Source organism: Corythoichthys intestinalis, chromosome 3, assembly GCF_030265065.1.
Source record: "Corythoichthys intestinalis isolate RoL2023-P3 chromosome 3, ASM3026506v1, whole genome shotgun sequence".
Lineage (NCBI taxonomy): Eukaryota > Metazoa > Chordata > Actinopteri > Syngnathiformes > Syngnathidae > Corythoichthys > Corythoichthys intestinalis.
The window spans coordinates 63,368,850-63,388,398 of NC_080397.1; the positions used below are offsets into that span (position 1 = coordinate 63,368,850).

The following is a 19,549-nucleotide window of genomic DNA, read 5'->3' on the forward strand; positions in this document are numbered from 1 at the left end:
CACTGGCACTAACATATCATTCACTGCCAACAGTTCTAGTTGAAACAGATTTGACATGTATTACATGTCTTAGCCAAAGAGTTAATGAAGTGCTGATTAAAAAAAACAATATAGATGGATGGATGATGTGCACCCCGTTAAAAAGAGAAACAGGATTTGAGAACATTCAAGGACAGCTTAATTGCCTGTAAATGGCTCCATGACTTAAGGCAAAATATACTCCGGCGCGAATCACATACATGTGGATATTTACATCATGATTGTTGCACTGCAAACTCCCACGTCACTCGTATTGAATTACAGTCTCTCTCTTTTTTTTTAACCATGCTTTTGCAGAGGAATTACATGTGAGGGAATAGAAAAACAAACCAAAAATAAGGACAACATCATGCAAGTCCGTTTCATTCCAAGTCCGCTCTGCTTGAGAAAGCTGTGCTTGACGGTGGGAATTTTGGGAAAGGAAGGGGAAGAAGGGAGGGGGTCGTTTAAGCAATGTGGGATTTTGTCTTTTTTTTTGCCTCGGCGAGGGGGGGAAGCGGAGGAGCGGGCCGGGGGTGTGGTATTTACTTACAGTTGCAAGATCCCGAGTGCTTGACTTCCAGAAGGACCCCCTCGGAGCAGGCGGCCTGCTTCATGGCACATTCGCTGGGGTAGGTGGTGTTGTCGCTGGCGCACACCGCCTCGTCCGTCCGGCTCTCCGGACACGTGTCTTCGCAGAGGGAGCAGCGGCCTCGGCTCATGCGGGCGTCCCAAAGGCACTTCTTGCCGCCGCCGCACTGGATGTCCTCGCATGACTTGGCTTCTGCCGACACACAGAGGGGACAGGAAATCGGTTAAGCCGCGAAACGATCGAATAGGTCGGAACGTGCAACATCGTGTACGTTCCATGTAAGTCGATGCCGACAAAGGCCATATACGTCAATTCTATTTGTAAGAACCTTAAATCAACAGGAATTCAGCTGATATCGGGATGAAGTGAACTGATATCAACTAAAAGTGACCTGATATCAACAGGAGTTGATCATAAAATGACCCCCAAATCAACAGGAAGGGACCTAATATGTAAAGGAAGTAATTAAAGATGTGGGTCCGATCACATAATTTTCAAAGTATCGGAATCGGCAAAAAAATATCGGACATGCCTTTTTTAAATATATATTTTAATTAAATCGTTTTCTAATTGTATTTAACGGTACAGCCAAAATGTCTTACATTCATCCAGAGTCTTTAATTTTGGCTTAAAGTAGGGCTATCAAATTTATCGCGTAAATTGCGGTAATTAATTTTTTAAAAATTAATCCCGTTAAAATATTTAATGCAATTAACGCATGCGCTGCACGACCCACTCACGCATTGTCGCGTTCGGTCTATAATGGCGCCGTTTTACCTATATATAGAGCTAACAGGACGCTTAAAATGAGTAGAGAGAATTTTGGCAGTCTTTGGAGGCCCTTATTAATTGGTTAAAGCCTTAAAATCCCTCCTTCAACAATTAGAAATATCGTGGAAGAACGGTAGTGGTTGATCTTTTCCTTAACACCCTATGTTACTTCCCAACGCAGAGAAGAAATATCAATTGCTGCCACTACGCACAGTCATGGTTGCACTTCCCATCATGCATTTGGGCAGAACAGTTAAATGGCTACGGTATCATTTACTGAAAGCTCAACAAATACACTAGATGGCAATATTTAGTCACAATATACAAAGTCACATTTATCCTTTAAGAATTACAAGTCTTTCTATCCGTGGATCCCTCTCACAGAAAGAATGTTAATAGTGTAAATGCCATCTTGAGGATTTATAGTCATAATAAACAAATACAGTACTTATGTACTGTATGTTCAATGTATATATTCGTCCGAGTTTTATTCATGTTTTTCTTAATGCGTTGCCAAAATGTATATGATCGGGAAAAATCATCGGGAAGGATTGGAATTGAATCGGGAGCAAAAAAAAATATATCGGATCGGGAAATATCGGGATCGGCAGATACTCAAACTAAAACGATTGGGAGCAAAAAAACATGATCGGAACAACCCTAATAATAATAATACATTTTATTTCTGAAGCGCTTTTCAAGACACGCAAAGACAAGAATGATGGGAACACAATAGCTCAACAGGAATAACTAAACAATCATAAAATTAGATTAAAAGCAGGATAAGAGTATATAAAAAGTTTAAGAGGTCAGGATAAGACAGAGATAAGGATAATGTTGGGTAAGAGAGTGTGAACAGATGTGTCTCTAATTGAAAAGTGAGAGGGTTGATATATTGCGGACACGGACAAGGTGGATAGCAGAAGAGGAGCCAAGTGAACGGGGAGGACAGTTAATACAGAGGTGATTAAGTAGGTAGGGAGGCTGCAGGGCAGAGAACCCATCGTGGTATTTGCCATGTGGCAAAATGGATTTTGCCATGTGGCATTTTTCGGGGAGGTATATGGCATTTTTTGGGGGTATATGACAGTTTTGTAGGCCATGCACGTCCATGCCATTTACGGCCATGCACCTCCAAATTTTCCATTCATGGTAAAAAAAAATTGATCTATATATTTTGTTAATTTAAAAAATGTTCTGATAGTTCAAATATTTTCACCTCAAAAATTGAAAAAAAATAGATATTGTTATTTATTTATTTATTATATATACGTATACACTGTATATATTCATATATATATTATAAAATCTTAAATGTCTATATTATTTTAAATTTTAATTAATTATTTTTCATTTTAGATTTTAAATATAAATATGTATACAATATTTTGTTATTTTTTTAAACTAAAAAAATAATTATTCTCTTCTTATTTCATTTTTAATGATTTCATAATTTTATTAAATTTTTTTATATTTCTACTAAAAATGGAGTGGGGTGGGGTTGGGGCAATGGATTTAATAGATATATATTTTCAATGTTTTAAAAATTTTAAAACATTTTCACCAAAAAATTGAAAAATAATAATTTAACTTATTTATTCATATTTATTTATTTATTCATATTTATGTATTTATTTATTTATTTATATGTATAATCTTGATTTTTAATTAATTGATTAATTAATTAATTCATTTTAATTTTATATTTTAAATATGTATATTTTCTTTTCTTTTTTTTTTAAGTAAAAAAAATACTCTTTTTAAATTTTTTTTTATCGATTTCATTATTTTTATTATTATTATTATTATTTTTTTTTTAATTTATTTTTTACATTTTTACTAAAAATGGAGGGTGGTACAATGGATTTTTAATTTAAAAATTTTCTTATATTTCAAACATTTTCACAAAAAAAAATAGATATTGTTACATATTTATTCATATTAATTTATTCATACAGTATTTAATATATATATACATTATAAGATTTTAAATATGTACATATTTTAAATTTTAATTAATGAAGCAATTTAAATTTTAGATTTTAAATACGTATATATCGTTTTCATTGTTTTTTTTTATATGAAAAATAATTATTCTCTTATTTACTTTTTATCGATTTCATAATTTCATTTTTCATTTTTATTTTAGATTTTTACTAAAAATGGGGGGGCAATGGATTTAATAGATATATATATTTAAATATTTAAAAAATGTTCTTATATTTCAAACTAAAATAAAATATTGTCTCTGAGAAAAGCAGATGAATCTGTGTAATTAATCAAAATTAAACATTTGCAAAGATCTGTTGGTTTTTTTTACATTGAGAAAATAATAATACAGGTAACGAGCTCCATAATATTCATAATACAGTTAACGAGCTCCATAATATTCATATTTCAACTTTTCTCAAAGCATAGCTTTTGGTTTCAATGCACATTTCCTACTAAAACTTAACGCGTAGAGTCATAAAACCGCCCCCCCCCCCAAAAAAAAACATGCAATAGGTATACAAACTAATTAGCGATTAAAAAAAAAAAAAATCTGTGGTTAATCGACTATCAAAATAGTCCTTTGTGGCAGCCCAGGTTCAAATGCGGAAAAAGTTGTGGGTGAAAATAAAATCCTCTAGTAAAGTGTAGATATCTGAAAAAAAAAGAAAAAGTATTTGTACGTGATGATATCCCACCCACCGCTAGCTCCCCCCGTGCACTGCACTGGGCTTTGCCGTTTCTCCCCCATTATGGGAAGTGCTGCCAACATCAGGAAATAATCAAGTGTCCATCATTTCTCAAGCAAACACTCTCCGTCTTCCGTGGAATGTTGGCAGCAATAAACAGGAGGAGGGGGAGGCGGTGACTTACTGATGCATTTGCCCTCGTAGGCCACCCCGATGGAGCGGCCCAGGAGGCAGGTGGCCCGCCTCAAGTGGCAGGCGCTGGCGTACACGATCCCGTCGTTGCCGCACAGGTACTGCTCGGGCGACGTCACTTCGGGGCAAATCCGATTACACGTCACGCAATAGGCGTTGTTGCTCTGGTCCACCACGCAGGTGGAGCTGCCCGGGCACAGCACGTCGCGGCACGTTTCTGGGAAGAGACAAGGATGGCGGTGTTCAAATGGCCTGATCGTCCATTGCTGTCAATGGCGGTTAATTACACTGGTCTACATGTAAAATGCTTCTGGATAAAAGTAGTGAAACGTTACTAAATGTGGGTCACTGAAATAAGCACGTCATGCTTATGACATATGTCATTAAGTATCATCCGGCATATGATGTCACTAACTCCATTTACGTCCAGCTCGGATGTTTTACAACTATTCAAAAGTAAGCTAATTTGCCGGATGACACAAAATGACATCTGTCATAATCATTCATTAATGGTCATGGCCGTGTCATGTCAAAATATAACGGTCTTATGTCAGTTTTATGGCGACGCTGTCAAATATAGTGTTGCCAAATACCATAGCTAGCAATTAATGAAACAACTAGAACAGTAACTGAAGAAATAATTAGCACAGAACATGAATTTTGATTGTTATTTACATCTGTACCACTGCAATGCATCCTAGGAGGCATGTTGGACGACAACAGTGTTGATAGCAGGTGGCAGCAGAGGTTGACTGTCTCTCTCATGGAAACCGTGACGGCCAAATGAAGCTTCTTGAAGCAATGAAGCTTTGCAGCCAATTGGTTCAAAGCTTCATGGTGGTTCATTTGGTCTCATGACAGCTTTATGGCGCCACTGTCAAATATAGTGTTACCAAATACCATAGCTAGCAATTAATGAAGCAACTAGAAGAGTAACTGAAGAAATAATTAGCACAGAACATGAATTTTGATTCTTATCTACATCTGTAGCACTGCAGTGCATGCTAGGAGGCATGTTGGATGACAACAGTGATGATAGCAGGTGGCGGTAGAGGTTGACTGTCTGCCACAAGGAAACACTAATGCCCAAATGAAGGGTCTTGAAACATTGACGCTTTGCAGCCTATTGGGTCAAAGCTTCATGGTGGTTCATTTGGTTTTATGACAGTTTTTGGCGCCACTGTCAAATAAAGTGCCACCAAATACCATAGCTAGCAATTAATGAAACAACTAGAAGAGTAACTTAAGAAATAATTAGCACAGAACATGAATTTTGATTGTTGTTTACATCAGTACCGCTGCAATGCATGCTAGGAGGCATGTTGGACGACAACAGTGTTGATAGCAGGTGACAGCAGAGGTTGACTGTCTCCCTCAAGGAAACAGTGATGGCCAAATGAAGCTTCTTGAAGCAATGAAGCTTTGCAGCCAATTGGTTCAAAGCTTCATGGTGGTTCATTTGGTCTCATGACAGTTTTATGGCGCCACTGTCAAATATAGTGTTACCAAATACCATCGCTAGCAATTAATGAAGCAACTAGAAGAGTAACTGAATAAATAATTAGTACAGAACATGAATTTTGATTCTTATTTACATCTGTAGCACTGCAATGCATGCTAGGAGGCATGTTGGATGACAACAGTGATTATAGCAGGTGGCGGTAGAGGTTGATTGTCTGCCACAAAGAAACACTGATACCAAAATGCAGCTTCTTGAAACAATGACGCTTTGCAGCCTATTGGGTCAAAGCTTCATGGTGGTTCATTTGGTTTTATGACAGTTTTAAGGCGCCACTGTCAAATAAAGTGCTACCAAATACCATAGCGAGCAATTAATGAAACAACTAGAAGAGTAACTGTAGAAATAATTAGTACAGAACATGCTATTTGATTGTTATTTACATCTGTAGCGCTGCAATGCGTGCTAGGAGGCATGTTGGATAACAACAATGTTGACAGCAAGTGGCAACAGAGGTTGACTGTCTCCCTCAAGGAAACAGCAATGCCCAAATGAAGCTTCTTGAAGCAATGAAGCTTTGTAGCCGATTGGTTCAAAGCTTAATGATGGTTCATTTGGTCTTATGAAAGTTTTTTTGGTGCCACTGTCAAATAAAGTGCTAACAAATACCATAGCTAGCAATTAATGAAACAAATAGAAGAGTAACTGAAGAAATAATTAGCAGAGAACATGATATGTGATTGTTATTTACATCTGTAGCGCTGCAATGCATGCTAGGAGGCATGTTGGAAAACAACAGTGTTGACAGCAGGTGGCAGCAGAGCTTCTTGAAGCTTCATTTCACGGTGGTTCATTTGGTCCTATGACAGTTTTATGGCGCCACTGTCAGATAAAGTTACCAGTGAATATCTTTTGGTGTAAATATCCCATAGTGAGGACAGCTGCAGTTTTTATAGTCCAATGCGGCTTATCTATGAACAAATGCCAATTTCTTGTCAAATTTGGTGGGTGGCGGCTTATAATAAGGTGCGCCTTATTTTTTGAATATTACGTTATCTAAAAAATGGCCTACTGTGGTGTAGGCAAGCGCTTTGATATAATATGCTGTTTTCAATGCACAGGTAGTACCCAAGTTACGAACAAGTTTCGTTCCTACGCTGGCAACGTAACCCGAATTTACACATAAGTAGGAATTAACCCTTTAAGTGCACCAAAATAACTATCCAAAAAAGTCCAAAAGTATTGTATTTTTTAAATGATGAAGGATATACTGCCCTCTGGTGGCAGCATTGGGTCTGGCTGGACTCTCCCCCTTGTATTGACTGAGTAGCAGACTCAGACGTCTGACATGAATAAAGGACAGCTGCGCTCTGGTTTGGCCCACATCAGGCTGTAAGTTGTTTCAGCTAATATATGTTTGTGTATACAACTATAGTTAGTTTTTGGAGTTACGTGTGAGCAATTTGCTATGAAAATTGCAAAAACATTAGCCATTGACTTCATAATGTATTGGCATGACACATTCCCCATTCACTGTGTCACACCTTCCCAAAGGGGGCCGTCCAACACTCCGCTTTATTAGCAGTCGGTCACATGCAGTGATCTAACGCCGGATTTAGGTTGAAAAAATATGAAAGCTTTACTGCATACAAACAGGAGTGATTTGTCCGAGGGTTGAAGGTCATTATGATATTTTTCGTACCATGCATGCATTTTGAAACGTGAAAACAATCAATGGGAGAAATGAGCCTCTACAGTAGGGGTCCCCAACTTATTCCATAAGGGCCCGCTGTGGGTGCAGGATTTTGTTCCAACCAAACAAGATGACACCTTTTCACCAATCTGGTGTTTTAGAAGTGCAATCAGTTGACTGCAGTCAGGTGCTGCTTGTTTTAGCAGAAACCTCATTGGTTCAACGGTCTGTGTTGGATCGGTTGGAACAAAAACCAGGGCCCACAGTGGGCCTTGAGGACCGGGTTGGAGACCCCTGCTCTACAGCATTGGCATTATAATTTGCAATATTTACGTTAAATAAATGCTACCTGCACGGATTTTTTGCTTTTAACCAAGGATCAAAACTGTTTTACGTCCATATCTATAAAGAATTCAGGGATTTAGGCATTTATTCACAAGAATTTGCAACGGAAAAGCTCTTTGTTTGCAAATGGCGGCCACTAATTTCCTTACAGACTAGCCTCATAGTTGACAATATTTACATAAAATAAATGCTACCTGCACATTTTTTTTTTTTGCTTTTAACCATTAACTGAGACTGTTTTACGTCCATATCTATAAAGAATTCAGGGATTTAAACATTTATTCACAAGAATTTTCAATGGAAAAAGATCTTCGTTTACATACGGCGGCCGCTAATTTCCTTACTGACTAGCCTCATAGTTCGCAATATTTACGTAAAATAAATGCCACCTGCATGTGTTTTGCTTTTAACCAAGGATCGAGACTGTTTTACGTCCATATATGTAAAGAATTCAAGGATTTAAGCATTTATTCACAAGAATTTTCAATGGAAAAGATCAGTTTACATAAGGCAGCTGCTGGCTACATTCATTAACAGACTGTGCCCAAGGTCGGCCCAGCCTATACACAGACTATGCAACTGCTTAGGGCCCCTGACCACTAGGGGGCCCCCAATCTGGCAACCTCATTTTATACGTTGTTAATAGAGCATCGCGAATAATGTGGCGCGCTTTGCCGTTTATCCATGCAAACATCCATTTTCTTCCCATTACATGTCATTCGGGGTGAGAAGTTTGAAGTATGCAGTGCAACAAAATATGATTATTATACAAAATATGGACGTATGGGTTGGATTGCATTTATGGGTTTCACAGTACACCGTGACGAAATGGTTGGCCAAAAATATGGGCCCCTTGGAATTATCTTGCTTGGGGCCCCCAAATGGCCCTGACTGTTCCTTGACATATTTATGTAAAATAAATGCTAACTGCATGGTTTTCTGCTTTTAACCAAGAATCGAGACCGTTTTGCATACTTATCTATAAAGCATTTGGGGATTTAAGCATTTATTCACAAGAATTTTCAACAAAAAAAGCTCTTTGTCTTTGATTCCACTTGGTCAGCTTTGACGGCCTCACGAACAATGCAGGCCCCCTATTTATCGGCCCCGTGCCCGTGTCCCGTCAATGCATTTTGAAGTCTATAGTATACAGTGGGGAGAACAAGTATTTGATACACTGCCAATCATTGGCAGTGTATCAAATACTTGTTCTCCCCACTGTATTTAGCTGTTTTTGTGTTTGAATCATTTGTTAAGAGCATTGTATAAAATTTTTTTTAAAAAAGTTAGCATTTTATAGCATTCAAGCTAGCGGACTTTTGCTATTTAAGCTAGCTGACTTTTGCTATGTAAGTTGGCCAAGTGTTCTGTTGTTGTACTTAGATCTTCATTTATTTATACCGTTTGGGACTCAGCTCAGGTATTTAAATTTTTTATGTTCTTTATCTGATTACTCGATTATTCGAACTAACTAGTTCATCGATTAATCGACTACTAAAATAATTGATAGCTGCAGCCCTTATCATAATAGTAAAAATAAGATATAGTGAGGTATAATAAGGTACTGTTTATGCGACAAAAAACCAACAACAAAAGACTGGAGACTAAATCCGGCAACGTAAAGGTGAAATCGCTTAAGTCGAGTACGGTGTAACCCGGGGACTACTTATAATATCTTGCTGTTTTGAAAGTTGACAAAATGCGTTCATAAGTGGTGATATCCATCTAATGTCAAATGTAGCAACGCGAAAAACTGATATTTGCATAATTACACCGATGTATATGAAATACACGTAGAAGATGTCCTGGTCTAGTTATAATGCCCCCACCCACTCTCTATTGTATTGCTTACATCTTGCCGACTCACTGAATGCATGCATAATGTTACAAATTGTACATAATATGAATAGCAGACTGTCTGAGCTAATTCCACTCTGGACTCTTCTCCATACTCATGGTACCAGGAACAAAGATCTCATCAGTGGCAAACAAAAAAAAGTTAACAGTGTTGCATAGTCTTTATAATATATTGACGGGGCACTGTGCCGATTCATAGGGGGCCTATCTCAATCAAAGCTGACCGAGAGGAAACACAGACAAAGAGCTTTATACGTTGAAAGTTCGTGTGAATAAATGCTTAAAACCCTGAATTCTCTATAGATATGGGCGTAAAACAGTCTCGATTCTTGGTTAAAAGCAAAAAAAAAACAACAACAAAAAACGGGCAGTTAGCATTTATTTTACGTAAATTAGGGCTGTCAAAATGATCGTGTTAACGGGCGGTAATGAATTTTTAAAAAATTAATCACGTTAAAATATTTGATGCAATTAACGCACATGCCCCGCTCAAACAGATTAAAATGACAGCACAGTGTCACAATGTCCACCTGTTACTTCTGTTTTTTGGAGTTTTGTCGCCCTCTGCAGGCGCTTGGGTGCGACTGATGTTATGGGCTTAAGCATTGTGTAATTATTGACACCAACAATGGGGGGCTACTAGTTTATTTTTTGATTGAAAATGTTACAAATTTTTAGGGCTGTCAAAATTATCGCGTTAACGGGCGTTAATTAATTTTTTTAATTAATCACGTTAAAATATTTCACTCAATTAACGCAGATGACCCGCTCAGACAGATTTAAATGACAGTACAGTGAAACGCTCACTTATTGTGTTTTATGGAGTTTTGCCGCCCTCTGCTGGCGCTTGGGTGCGACTGATTTAATAGGCTTCAGCACCCATGAGTATTGTGTAAGTAATTATTGACATCAACAATGGCGGGCTACTAGTTCATTTTTTGATTGAAAATTTAAAAAATTTTATTAAAACAAAAACATTAAGAGGGGTTTTAATATAACATTTCCATAACTTGTACTAACATTTTTCTTTTAAGAACTACAAGTCTTTCTATCCATGGATCGCTTTAACAGAATGTTAATAATGTTAATGCCATCTTGTTGATTTATTGTTATAACAAACAAATACAGTACATATGTACCGTATGTTGAATGTATATATCCGTCTTGTGTCTTATCTTTCCATTCCAACAATAATTTACAGAAAAATATGGCATATTTTAGAGATGGTTTGAATTGCGATTAATTACGATGAATTAATTTTTAAGCTGTAATTAACTCGATTAAAAATTTTAATCGTTTGACAGCCCTACAAATTTTATTAAAACAAAAACATTAAGAGGGGTTTTAATATAAAATTTCTATAACTTGTACTAACATTTATCTTTTAAGAACTACAAGTCTTTCTATCCATGGATCGCTTTAACAGATTATTGTTATAACAAACAAATACAGTACATATGTACCGTATGTTGAATGTATATATCCATCTTGTGTCTTATCTTTCCATTCCAACAATAATTTACAGAAACATAAGGCATATTTTATAGATGGTTTGAATTGCAATTAATTACGTTTAATTAATTTCTAATCTGTGATTAACTCGATCAAAAATTTTAATCGTTTGACAGCCCTAATGTAAATATGTCAAATGTGCTGCTAAACTTAAGCCACTGTGGCGCTGCCTTATCACCACAAAGAGCTTTTTATGTTGACATTTTTGGGAAGAAATGCTTAAATCCCTGAATAGATATGGATGTAAAACAGTCTCGATTCTTGGTTAAAAGCAAAAAAAAAAACAAAAAAAAAAACGTGCAGTTAACATTTATTTTACATAAATATTGCGAATTATGACGCCAATCCCGTAGCGGTTAATTTCTTCCATTGATTTTTTTCACATTGTTTCAAAATGCATGCATGTGTCACAGGGTGGAAGTGTTATAATACTATTTTGATTTGTTTTTTGGTTTTGTGTGGTGTGGTTTGCTTTTGTATTCACTGCTTGTAGTGTTTAGTTAAACTTCCATCCTAATTGACACCACATAGAACACTTATGCAGGACACCAGTAGTCAATCTCTATAGACAGAGGACTAAGCCATTGGAAGGCTGGTTGTTACTCAATGTCAGTGAGTTAGCTGATTTACACGATGACAAGAGGAGGTCCCCCCCCATTTTCCCCCATCGAAGAAAACGAAATTGCCTTTATGGGAATACTTTAGGGCTGCAGCTATCGATTATTTTAGTAGTCGATTAATCGATGAACGAGTTAGTTCGAATAATCGAGTAATGGGATAAGGAACATAAAAAAATTAAAATACCTGAGCTGAGCCTCAGACGGTATAAAAAATTAATAAATAAGGATCTAAGTACAACAAAAGAACAATTGGCTAACTTACATAGCAAAAGTCCGCTAGCTTAAATGCTATAAAATTCTAACTTAAAAAAAAAATTTTTTTTAACAATGCTCTTAACAAATGGTTCAGGCAATATACCTATAAACTAAATTACAAATGCATTAAAAAACATTAGCTTAAACAAAAACTTAGCTTACGTTGGTCTTAACAGGCAGCAGCTGGATTAAGCCATGTGAAATGAGGCAAACCAAACACTTTCAAAATAAACCATTACAATGCCACTTCAGTTAAATGAATACTCGAAGCAACAAAATTTAATTCGAATTCGATTCGATCGGCTGCGGCTTAGAGGAGGAGGGCCAACCAACATGTAAAACATGTTTGCGGAGGGTGGCTGCCGAGTAGGCAGTACCTCCAATATGATTTGGCATTAAATTAAAGATTATTAAACACTAAAGGTGTGTGAAATTTCCGATTCTTAGATTATTTGTAATTCGGCCGCTGAAGATTCGAGAACGATTCACAAACATCCATATTCCGATTATTTAAATATGCTAAGTGAAGCGGAACTAAAACACAGCGTGGTCTTCGGGACGCAATGAGGAACGGACCGAAAGTAAACATCCACCATAACTCGTGCCGCTAGATATAAAACCGTCAACAGCCGCTACAAACAACACCCAGTTGCTACAAACTACGCCCACATAATGCTACGGTAGATATCACATGTATATAGAATTAGATGCGAAATGACAGACTTGCCGGCATTACCACAGTTATAGAGAAATAGATGCGAAATGACAACTCGCCAGCGTTAGTAAACAGACGCCATCTTAAAGCAGTAGACTTCTCAGGAAGGCTCTGTTGTAGCGAACCTTCCGAGCGAACCTAATTAGCTTTTTTATCTAATATACTCCTAAATCGGCAAAATCTTGACTTGAATCCATCTTTAAATGATGAAACAGTTTTACAACGTTCACAAGTTGAAAGTATACCGAAGGGAAATTATGAAATACCGACTTGATTATTTTAATTACCGTTTTGAACTGCCCACTTGATTCTAAAATAGTTTATTTAAGCCTGAGAGGACCTTTGTATTATTTTTGTAACTAATGTACAAAACATTAAAAGCAGCTAATAGCTGGGGGTGGGTGCTGTGCATCAATAATCATTTTATAATCAAATCGTACCGTCTGAATCGTAAATGAATCCTGAAGTGCCCCAAGATTCCCACCTCTAGTAAACACTGTCATGAATGTTTCCCACCAGCTACGAGAGTTAACTCCAGCATGTTTAGTGTGCCTAGCGGTGATAAAACATCTTTATTTTCTCTCTCTGGCAACTGTCAGTGTTGACAAAGAAAGTGTGTGTATAATGTAAACATTATACGAGTCATACACCTTTGCTTTTTATAGAAAATCATAGACTTCATAATGATATTGACGGGTCAGATTCAACCTTCACTGCGCCACGCCTTCAAGCAGTGGGCCATCCCACAATCTGCTTCGGTATTTGCAGTCTGTCTCAGCTACACATGCAGCGATCCAACACCGGATTTAGGTTGAAAAAGTACGAAAGCTGTACCGCATACAAACAGATAGGCTTGTCTCAGGAGTGATTTGTTTGCAGATTCAAGGTAATTATATTTTTCGTTTTTCCAGAAGAATTTCCAACGCAAAAAGCTCTTTGCTGTAAGGCTGCCGCCATATTGTCTAACAGGCTAGCATCATGCTTTGACATAGTTCCGTAAAATAAATGCTACCGGCACGTTTTTTATGCTTTTAACCAAGAATCGAGACTGTTTTACGTCCATATCTATAAAGAATTCAGGAATCTAAGCATTTATTCACAATAATTTTCATGGGAAAAGCTCTGTTTACATATGGCGGCCACGAAATTGACTGACAGACTAGCATCGTACTTTGACATATTTACGTAAAATAAATGTAAACTGCAGGTTTTATCTTGCTTTTAACCAAGAATCGAGACGGTTTTACGTCCATATCTATAAAGAATTCAGGGATTTAAGCATTTATTCACAACAATTTTCAACAAAAAAAGCTCTTTGTCGGTGATTCCACTCGGTCAGCTTTGACGGCCACGCCAACAATGCAGGCCCCCTATTAATCGGCCCCGCGCCCCATGTCCTGTCAATATCATTATGAAGTCTGTGGGAAAATATTTCAATTTTTTTTTTTGTTCTGATGGTAATAATGTTGAGCTGTGGCTGTGGGTTTAGGCTGACCTAAAGGACTGCATTTATTTTAAATTTGTTTAGAATATTTTGATTGTTTGTTTTTTTAAATTTATTTTAACCTAACATTATACTTATGTTCCAATTTGCTAATATGTTTTGAAAAAAAAACAAAAAACTTTTTAATGGAATAAAGTTGTTTTCTTCAATTTTTCTTTGTTTGGATCGATTATTTATCATCGAAAATATCGGAGAAAATGCGACAGTAACAAAAAAATACAATTAAGCGATAGTTATGAGGTAGACATCCGTGACTTTTTTACAGGCGCCAATTTTTCCATTGTGATGTAATTTGTTTAAAAGTTATAAATATGCGAGTGAATAATTTTTTAAAGTCGTTTTTTTTTTTTAAACTAAATATTAGACATCAATTAATGATTCTAAGCTAAAAATGACAGACATTTCGAATAATAAATACAATTACGGAGCTTCTTTTTATGACTGGGTTTAAACAAAACCGGTTGCGCGACGTCTGTAAACGGGGGTTTCCAGGGTAAAACGGACACATTAAAAATAGTTTGGGGACTTAATACGCCATGAATCTGCTATGGCAGCATATAGACATATTGTTCTATCAAACACAACAGTTGTTTTGGCTTAAAATACAGCAGTTTATTTGAAAAGAGGAGTGCAAGAGCCGCTTCTTTCAGTCTTGTCTGTTTTCCGCCATACACATACATATTTTTTTTTCTTTAATTATACTTTGGGGGAAAAAAGTAGGGCTGTCAAAATGATCGCATTAACGGGCGGTAATTCATTTTCTTTAATTAATCACGTTAAAATATTTGACGCAATTAACGCACATGCCCCACTCAAACAGACTAAAATGACAGTACAGTGTAATGTCCGCTTGTTACTTGTTTGTTGGCTCCCTCTGCTGGCGCTTGGGTCCAACTGGTTTTATGAGTTAGTACCATGAGTGAGCATGGTGTAATTATTGACATCAACAATGGCGAGCTACTAGTTTATTTTTTGATTGAAATTTTTACAAATTTTAATAAAACGAAAACATTAAGAGGGGTTTTAATATAAAATTTCCATAAATTTTACTAACATTTATCTTTGAGAACTACAAGTCTTTCTATCCATGGATCGTTTTAAGAAAATATTAACAATGTTAATGCCATCTTGTTGATTTATTGTTATAATAAACAAATACAGTACTTATGTACCGTATGTTGAATGTATATATCCATCTTGTGTTTTATCATTCCATTCCAACAATAATTTACAGAAAAATATGGCATATTTTAGAGATGGTTTGAATTGCAATTAATTACGATGAATTAATTTTTAAGCTGCAATTAACTCGAATAAAAATTTTAATTGTTTGACAGCCCTAAAAAAAAAGTCATGTCTTATATGTATCTCTTTCCAATGCTGAAGGTGAATAAATACATTGAAAACATGCTATTTTGCGTTTTTTCACTTATTGCAGCTGGTTCTGGTCCCCCATTAACCGCGAAAAAGAGGTCAAATCAAATGATGCACACTAGACATTCTAGAGTCCACATTGTCGGGGACAGCGAGGTGGCTGATAGCTAGTAATCCGAGCAGTTCTTGAACGCGACAAGAGCAATACCTCCCTCATTTGCACACAACCGAAACCTTCTACCTATAGTCCTTCCTTCTGCAACTCTGCCCGACGATGTAAAAAAAAAAAAAAAAAACGATATTGGATAATTTCTCGCGGCACACCTGACAATCTCTCGGCATACCGGTTGAAAAACACTGCTTTCGCCAACCAGCACTAAATTATTTGATTTTCCAATCCATGTCACCAAAGCAATTCCTTTTTTATTTTTTTTTTAATCTTTTGAAGCAGTTATTTTCCAAATTGTTCAGGCCAGTGTTAGTGAAGTGTTAGTTCTAAAAACAGTAATTAATTGAAAAAAAAATTCATTTTTGGAGGTGGATCATGCTCTTTCAGAGAGAGAGAAAAAGAAAGAAAAGGAAAAAGGGAATGTCACCGTTGAACCTCCCACTTCCAATAGACTGGACGTCTATCAAATAATAGTATGAGCCTTCAAATGACATATTAAAATATTGAAAAAGAACATTTTTCCCCTGAATAGATTGAACGAAAGTAGGAAGGAAAATGTAAAAAACAAAACAAAAAAAGTAGGGCTGTCAAAATTATCGCGTTAACGGGCAGTAATTAATTTTCAAAAAATTAATCACGTTAAAATATTTGACGCAATTAACGCATATGCCCCGCTCAAACAGATTAAAATGACAGCACAGAGCAATGCCAACTTGTCACTTGTGTTTTTTGGAGTTTTGTCGCCCTCTGCTGGTGCTTGAGTGCGACTGATTTTATGGGCTTCAGCACCCATGAGCATTGTGTAATTATTGAGATCAACAATGGCGGGCTACTAGTTTATTTTTTGATTGGAAATTTTTACAAATTTTAATAAAACGAAAACATTAAGAGGGGTTTTAATATAAAATTTTTATAACTTGTACTAACATTTATCTTTTAAAAACTACAAGCTTTTCTATCCATGAATCGCTTTAAGAGAATGTTAATAATGTTAATGCCCTGTTGTTGATTTATTGTTATAATAAACAACTAAAGTACTTATGTAGCGTATGTTGAATGTATCTATCTATCTTGTGTCTTATCTTTCCATTCCAACAATAATTTACAGAAAAATATGGCATTTTTTATAGATGGTTTGAATTGCGATTAATTCCGATTAATTCATTTTAAAGCTGTAATTAACTCGATTAAAAATTTTAATCGTTTGACAGCCCTAAAAAAAAGCCAAATGAAATGACGTAAGAAAAATGAAAGCGACTGACTTTTGCATTTCCCCTGGTACTGCACGTCGAGGTCCGGGTGGGCTTTGCATTTGGCCTTGAGCAGCGCGCACTCGTCCTTGTAGGTCTTGCCGTCGGAGCCGCACACGGGTCCCTTCCACGTGATGTTGGAGCAGTCTGGCGCACAAACGCAGCGCGGCTTACTCCTCCTGTTCATCTTGCACCTCTTGCCCGGCCCGCAGTCCACGTTATCGCACGACTCTGCACGGCGGCGACAAAGTCGAGCATTTACGCGCGGCTCGACACCAAACGACGGCGCGCGTGGCAATCGTGTGCAAACCAAGGGAAAAGGAGTGCACCTCCACCTTTGCAAGGTATGCAATTGGGGGCTCCGCCGTTGAAGATCATCCACCTGAAGAGCGTGCTGTTGGGGACGTCCTCCTCGGTCCAGGACGTGCCCAGTCTGCCGCTCCTGCAGCACTCCTCCCTGCTCATGCCGGGCATGTAGAGCACTTGGCAGCGCCCGTTCTTGCCCTGCTGCAGCCAGCAGTTACCAGCTGCGAAAAAACACACAAAAATACCTTTGCAAGCCCCCCAAAAATAAATAAATAAATAAATAAATAAAGCTCCAAAGCGTCTAGACAGGCGCAATGACGCACCAACGCGCTTTTATTTCCCCACGTAAACAAATGTCAATCAAACAACACGCAGTAATTCTATTTAAATCCTCCAATTTCCAAGTCGGACACAAGTTCAAGAAAACTTGACTCGTCCCATGCTGACCGCACCTGTTTTACGCAGTTGCTGGGAGGGGATGAATTTCAAAAAAAAAGTTTACACGCGCTTACCTTGAACTTTCTGCTGCTCCATGAGATGGCAAAAGCAGACGAAGAAGAAGAAAAAGCTGGGCTGGAGGTGATCTTTCAGCATCCCAAACATGATGGAGAAGAAGAAGAAAGACAAGAAGCAGCGGCGGCGGCGGCGGCAGCACGAAAGCGCCTGTTTTGACCCTGCGAGGCAGCGTGGAAAAAAAAGTAATCTGCTTAAGGTAGCACTGTTGAATAAGTGTCAGTCTGAGAATGCAGCCTCTCTTTTTAAATCTATAAGGGGTCTCGGGTTGACTGTCTCTGGTGGGCGGTCTCCTTTTTGCCGTGGGGGTGGGGAGATGTTTTTTCTTCTTCTCTTACCAAACTTCTTTCAGTCAGGTGACGTGCAACTTTCTCCTACACGCCCCCCACAACCCCCTGAAAAATATGGATGCACTTATTTGATTACAACTATGAGGGCGCTTTCTATTGGACAGCCGTTCTTCCAGTTAAATTGCCTCAATTGAGACGAACCAGAGTCGCTTTAAAAATGGACTATTTTTACATTGTTACAATCTCAGAAAACGCATCAACAACCTTCTTTCTGTACTGTTATCTCATAAGTGAACTTATTTACCATTGACAAGTATAGACGTCGAATCCAATTTGACTGACAATGCTGATCACTGATATTTTTTTCCCACCAACTGCAGACAAATGTGCTAATCTTGTGATGGAATAATGCCCCTGCGTGGACCCCCACTTCCAATAATACGCGCAGGTCCTCCACAGGCGCGCATGCGTCTAATATTAGCACAGACAGTTGTTTGGGTTTCTCTCCCGGGTCAAGCTTTTAAATATAATCAAACCTGTTTCCGAAGGGGCTTCAAACAGAGGATCGGGGTGTTACGTTTCACTCAATGGAACTGACACACATACACGCTGGTGCAAAGTTGGGACCTTTCAGAAGTCCTCGCGCGACCTCTTCTGCAGAAGTCTGGTCATGGTGGAAGAGAGGAGGTGATGATCCGGCGACCAGACAAGCTCCCCCGCCCCTTCGTCGCTTCTCCCGCGTGATCCTTTTCTTTCCCGCACGCAGACACATTAGCACCGCGGTCAAAAATAGTTCATTCATTCATTCATATTGCATCATTCATAAAAAAATAGGTACAGTCAGTCCAAGTGCAAAAGTCATCATTAGTCCAACTGCACCAAAAGCACGCGGGTCCGGTCTAAAAATAGTTTAATCTTGGATTTCTTAGGAATGTTGAATTTCAAATTACAAGTACTCTGAAAAAACTAAACATTGGCTCAATTTAAAAAATATTGGCTAATAAATCACACCTAAAATATTAGTGCTAATGCAATGTAAATAGTTAATAAATAAACATAATTTTCATGCTATAAGCCGCTACTTTTTCCCCTCATTTTGAATCCTGCGGCTTAGTTTTTGATTTATTTGGGTTAATAGCAGGGGCGTTAACCGGGGGGCAGTGCCCACCCACGGACTCGCTCTGCCCACCCAAAGTAAACTGAATGTAGTGGGCACCGTGTATGGTATCCCATTAATATAGCACTGATGTATTCTAAGTTTTAACCTTTGCATTTTTACCTCTTCTTTCACCTTAAAAAAAAAAGAAATGAAATGTTGGTCTTGTTCCTAGGGGGCGCTACACTGATTTACGCATATTTTTATTTTTTATTTTTATTTATTTTTTTACATTTTATCAACGTTTTCACCAGTGTGCACCTGGCTGTTGAGTTTGGCG

The 19,549-nt window shown here is 37.6% G+C and overlaps 1 protein-coding gene across 3 annotated transcripts in view; it reads right to left on the bottom strand.

The window, feature by feature from the left end:
• Positions 1-18,527, bottom strand: part of fsta (follistatin a) — a 28,174-nt gene extending 9,647 nt beyond the window's left edge. Inside the window, exons 1-6 of one of the 3 annotated variants that reach the window (XM_057832288.1) lie at positions 18,418-18,527; positions 17,823-17,984; positions 17,334-17,531; positions 17,017-17,235; positions 4,244-4,468; positions 572-802 (exon numbers count right to left, since the gene is read on the bottom strand). In XM_057832288.1, the coding sequence (XP_057688271.1) occupies positions 572-802; positions 4,244-4,468; positions 17,017-17,235; positions 17,334-17,531; positions 17,823-17,913 (964 nt within the window). In that variant the 5' untranslated portion in view covers positions 17,914-17,984; positions 18,418-18,527. Of the gene's footprint in view, positions 1-571; positions 803-4,243; positions 4,469-17,016; positions 17,236-17,333; positions 17,532-17,822; positions 18,078-18,417 lie in introns of those variants that run through there. The other 2 variants (XM_057832287.1, XM_057832289.1) reach the window with 2 other exon arrangements.
• Positions 18,528-19,549: the final 1,022 nt, after the last annotated feature.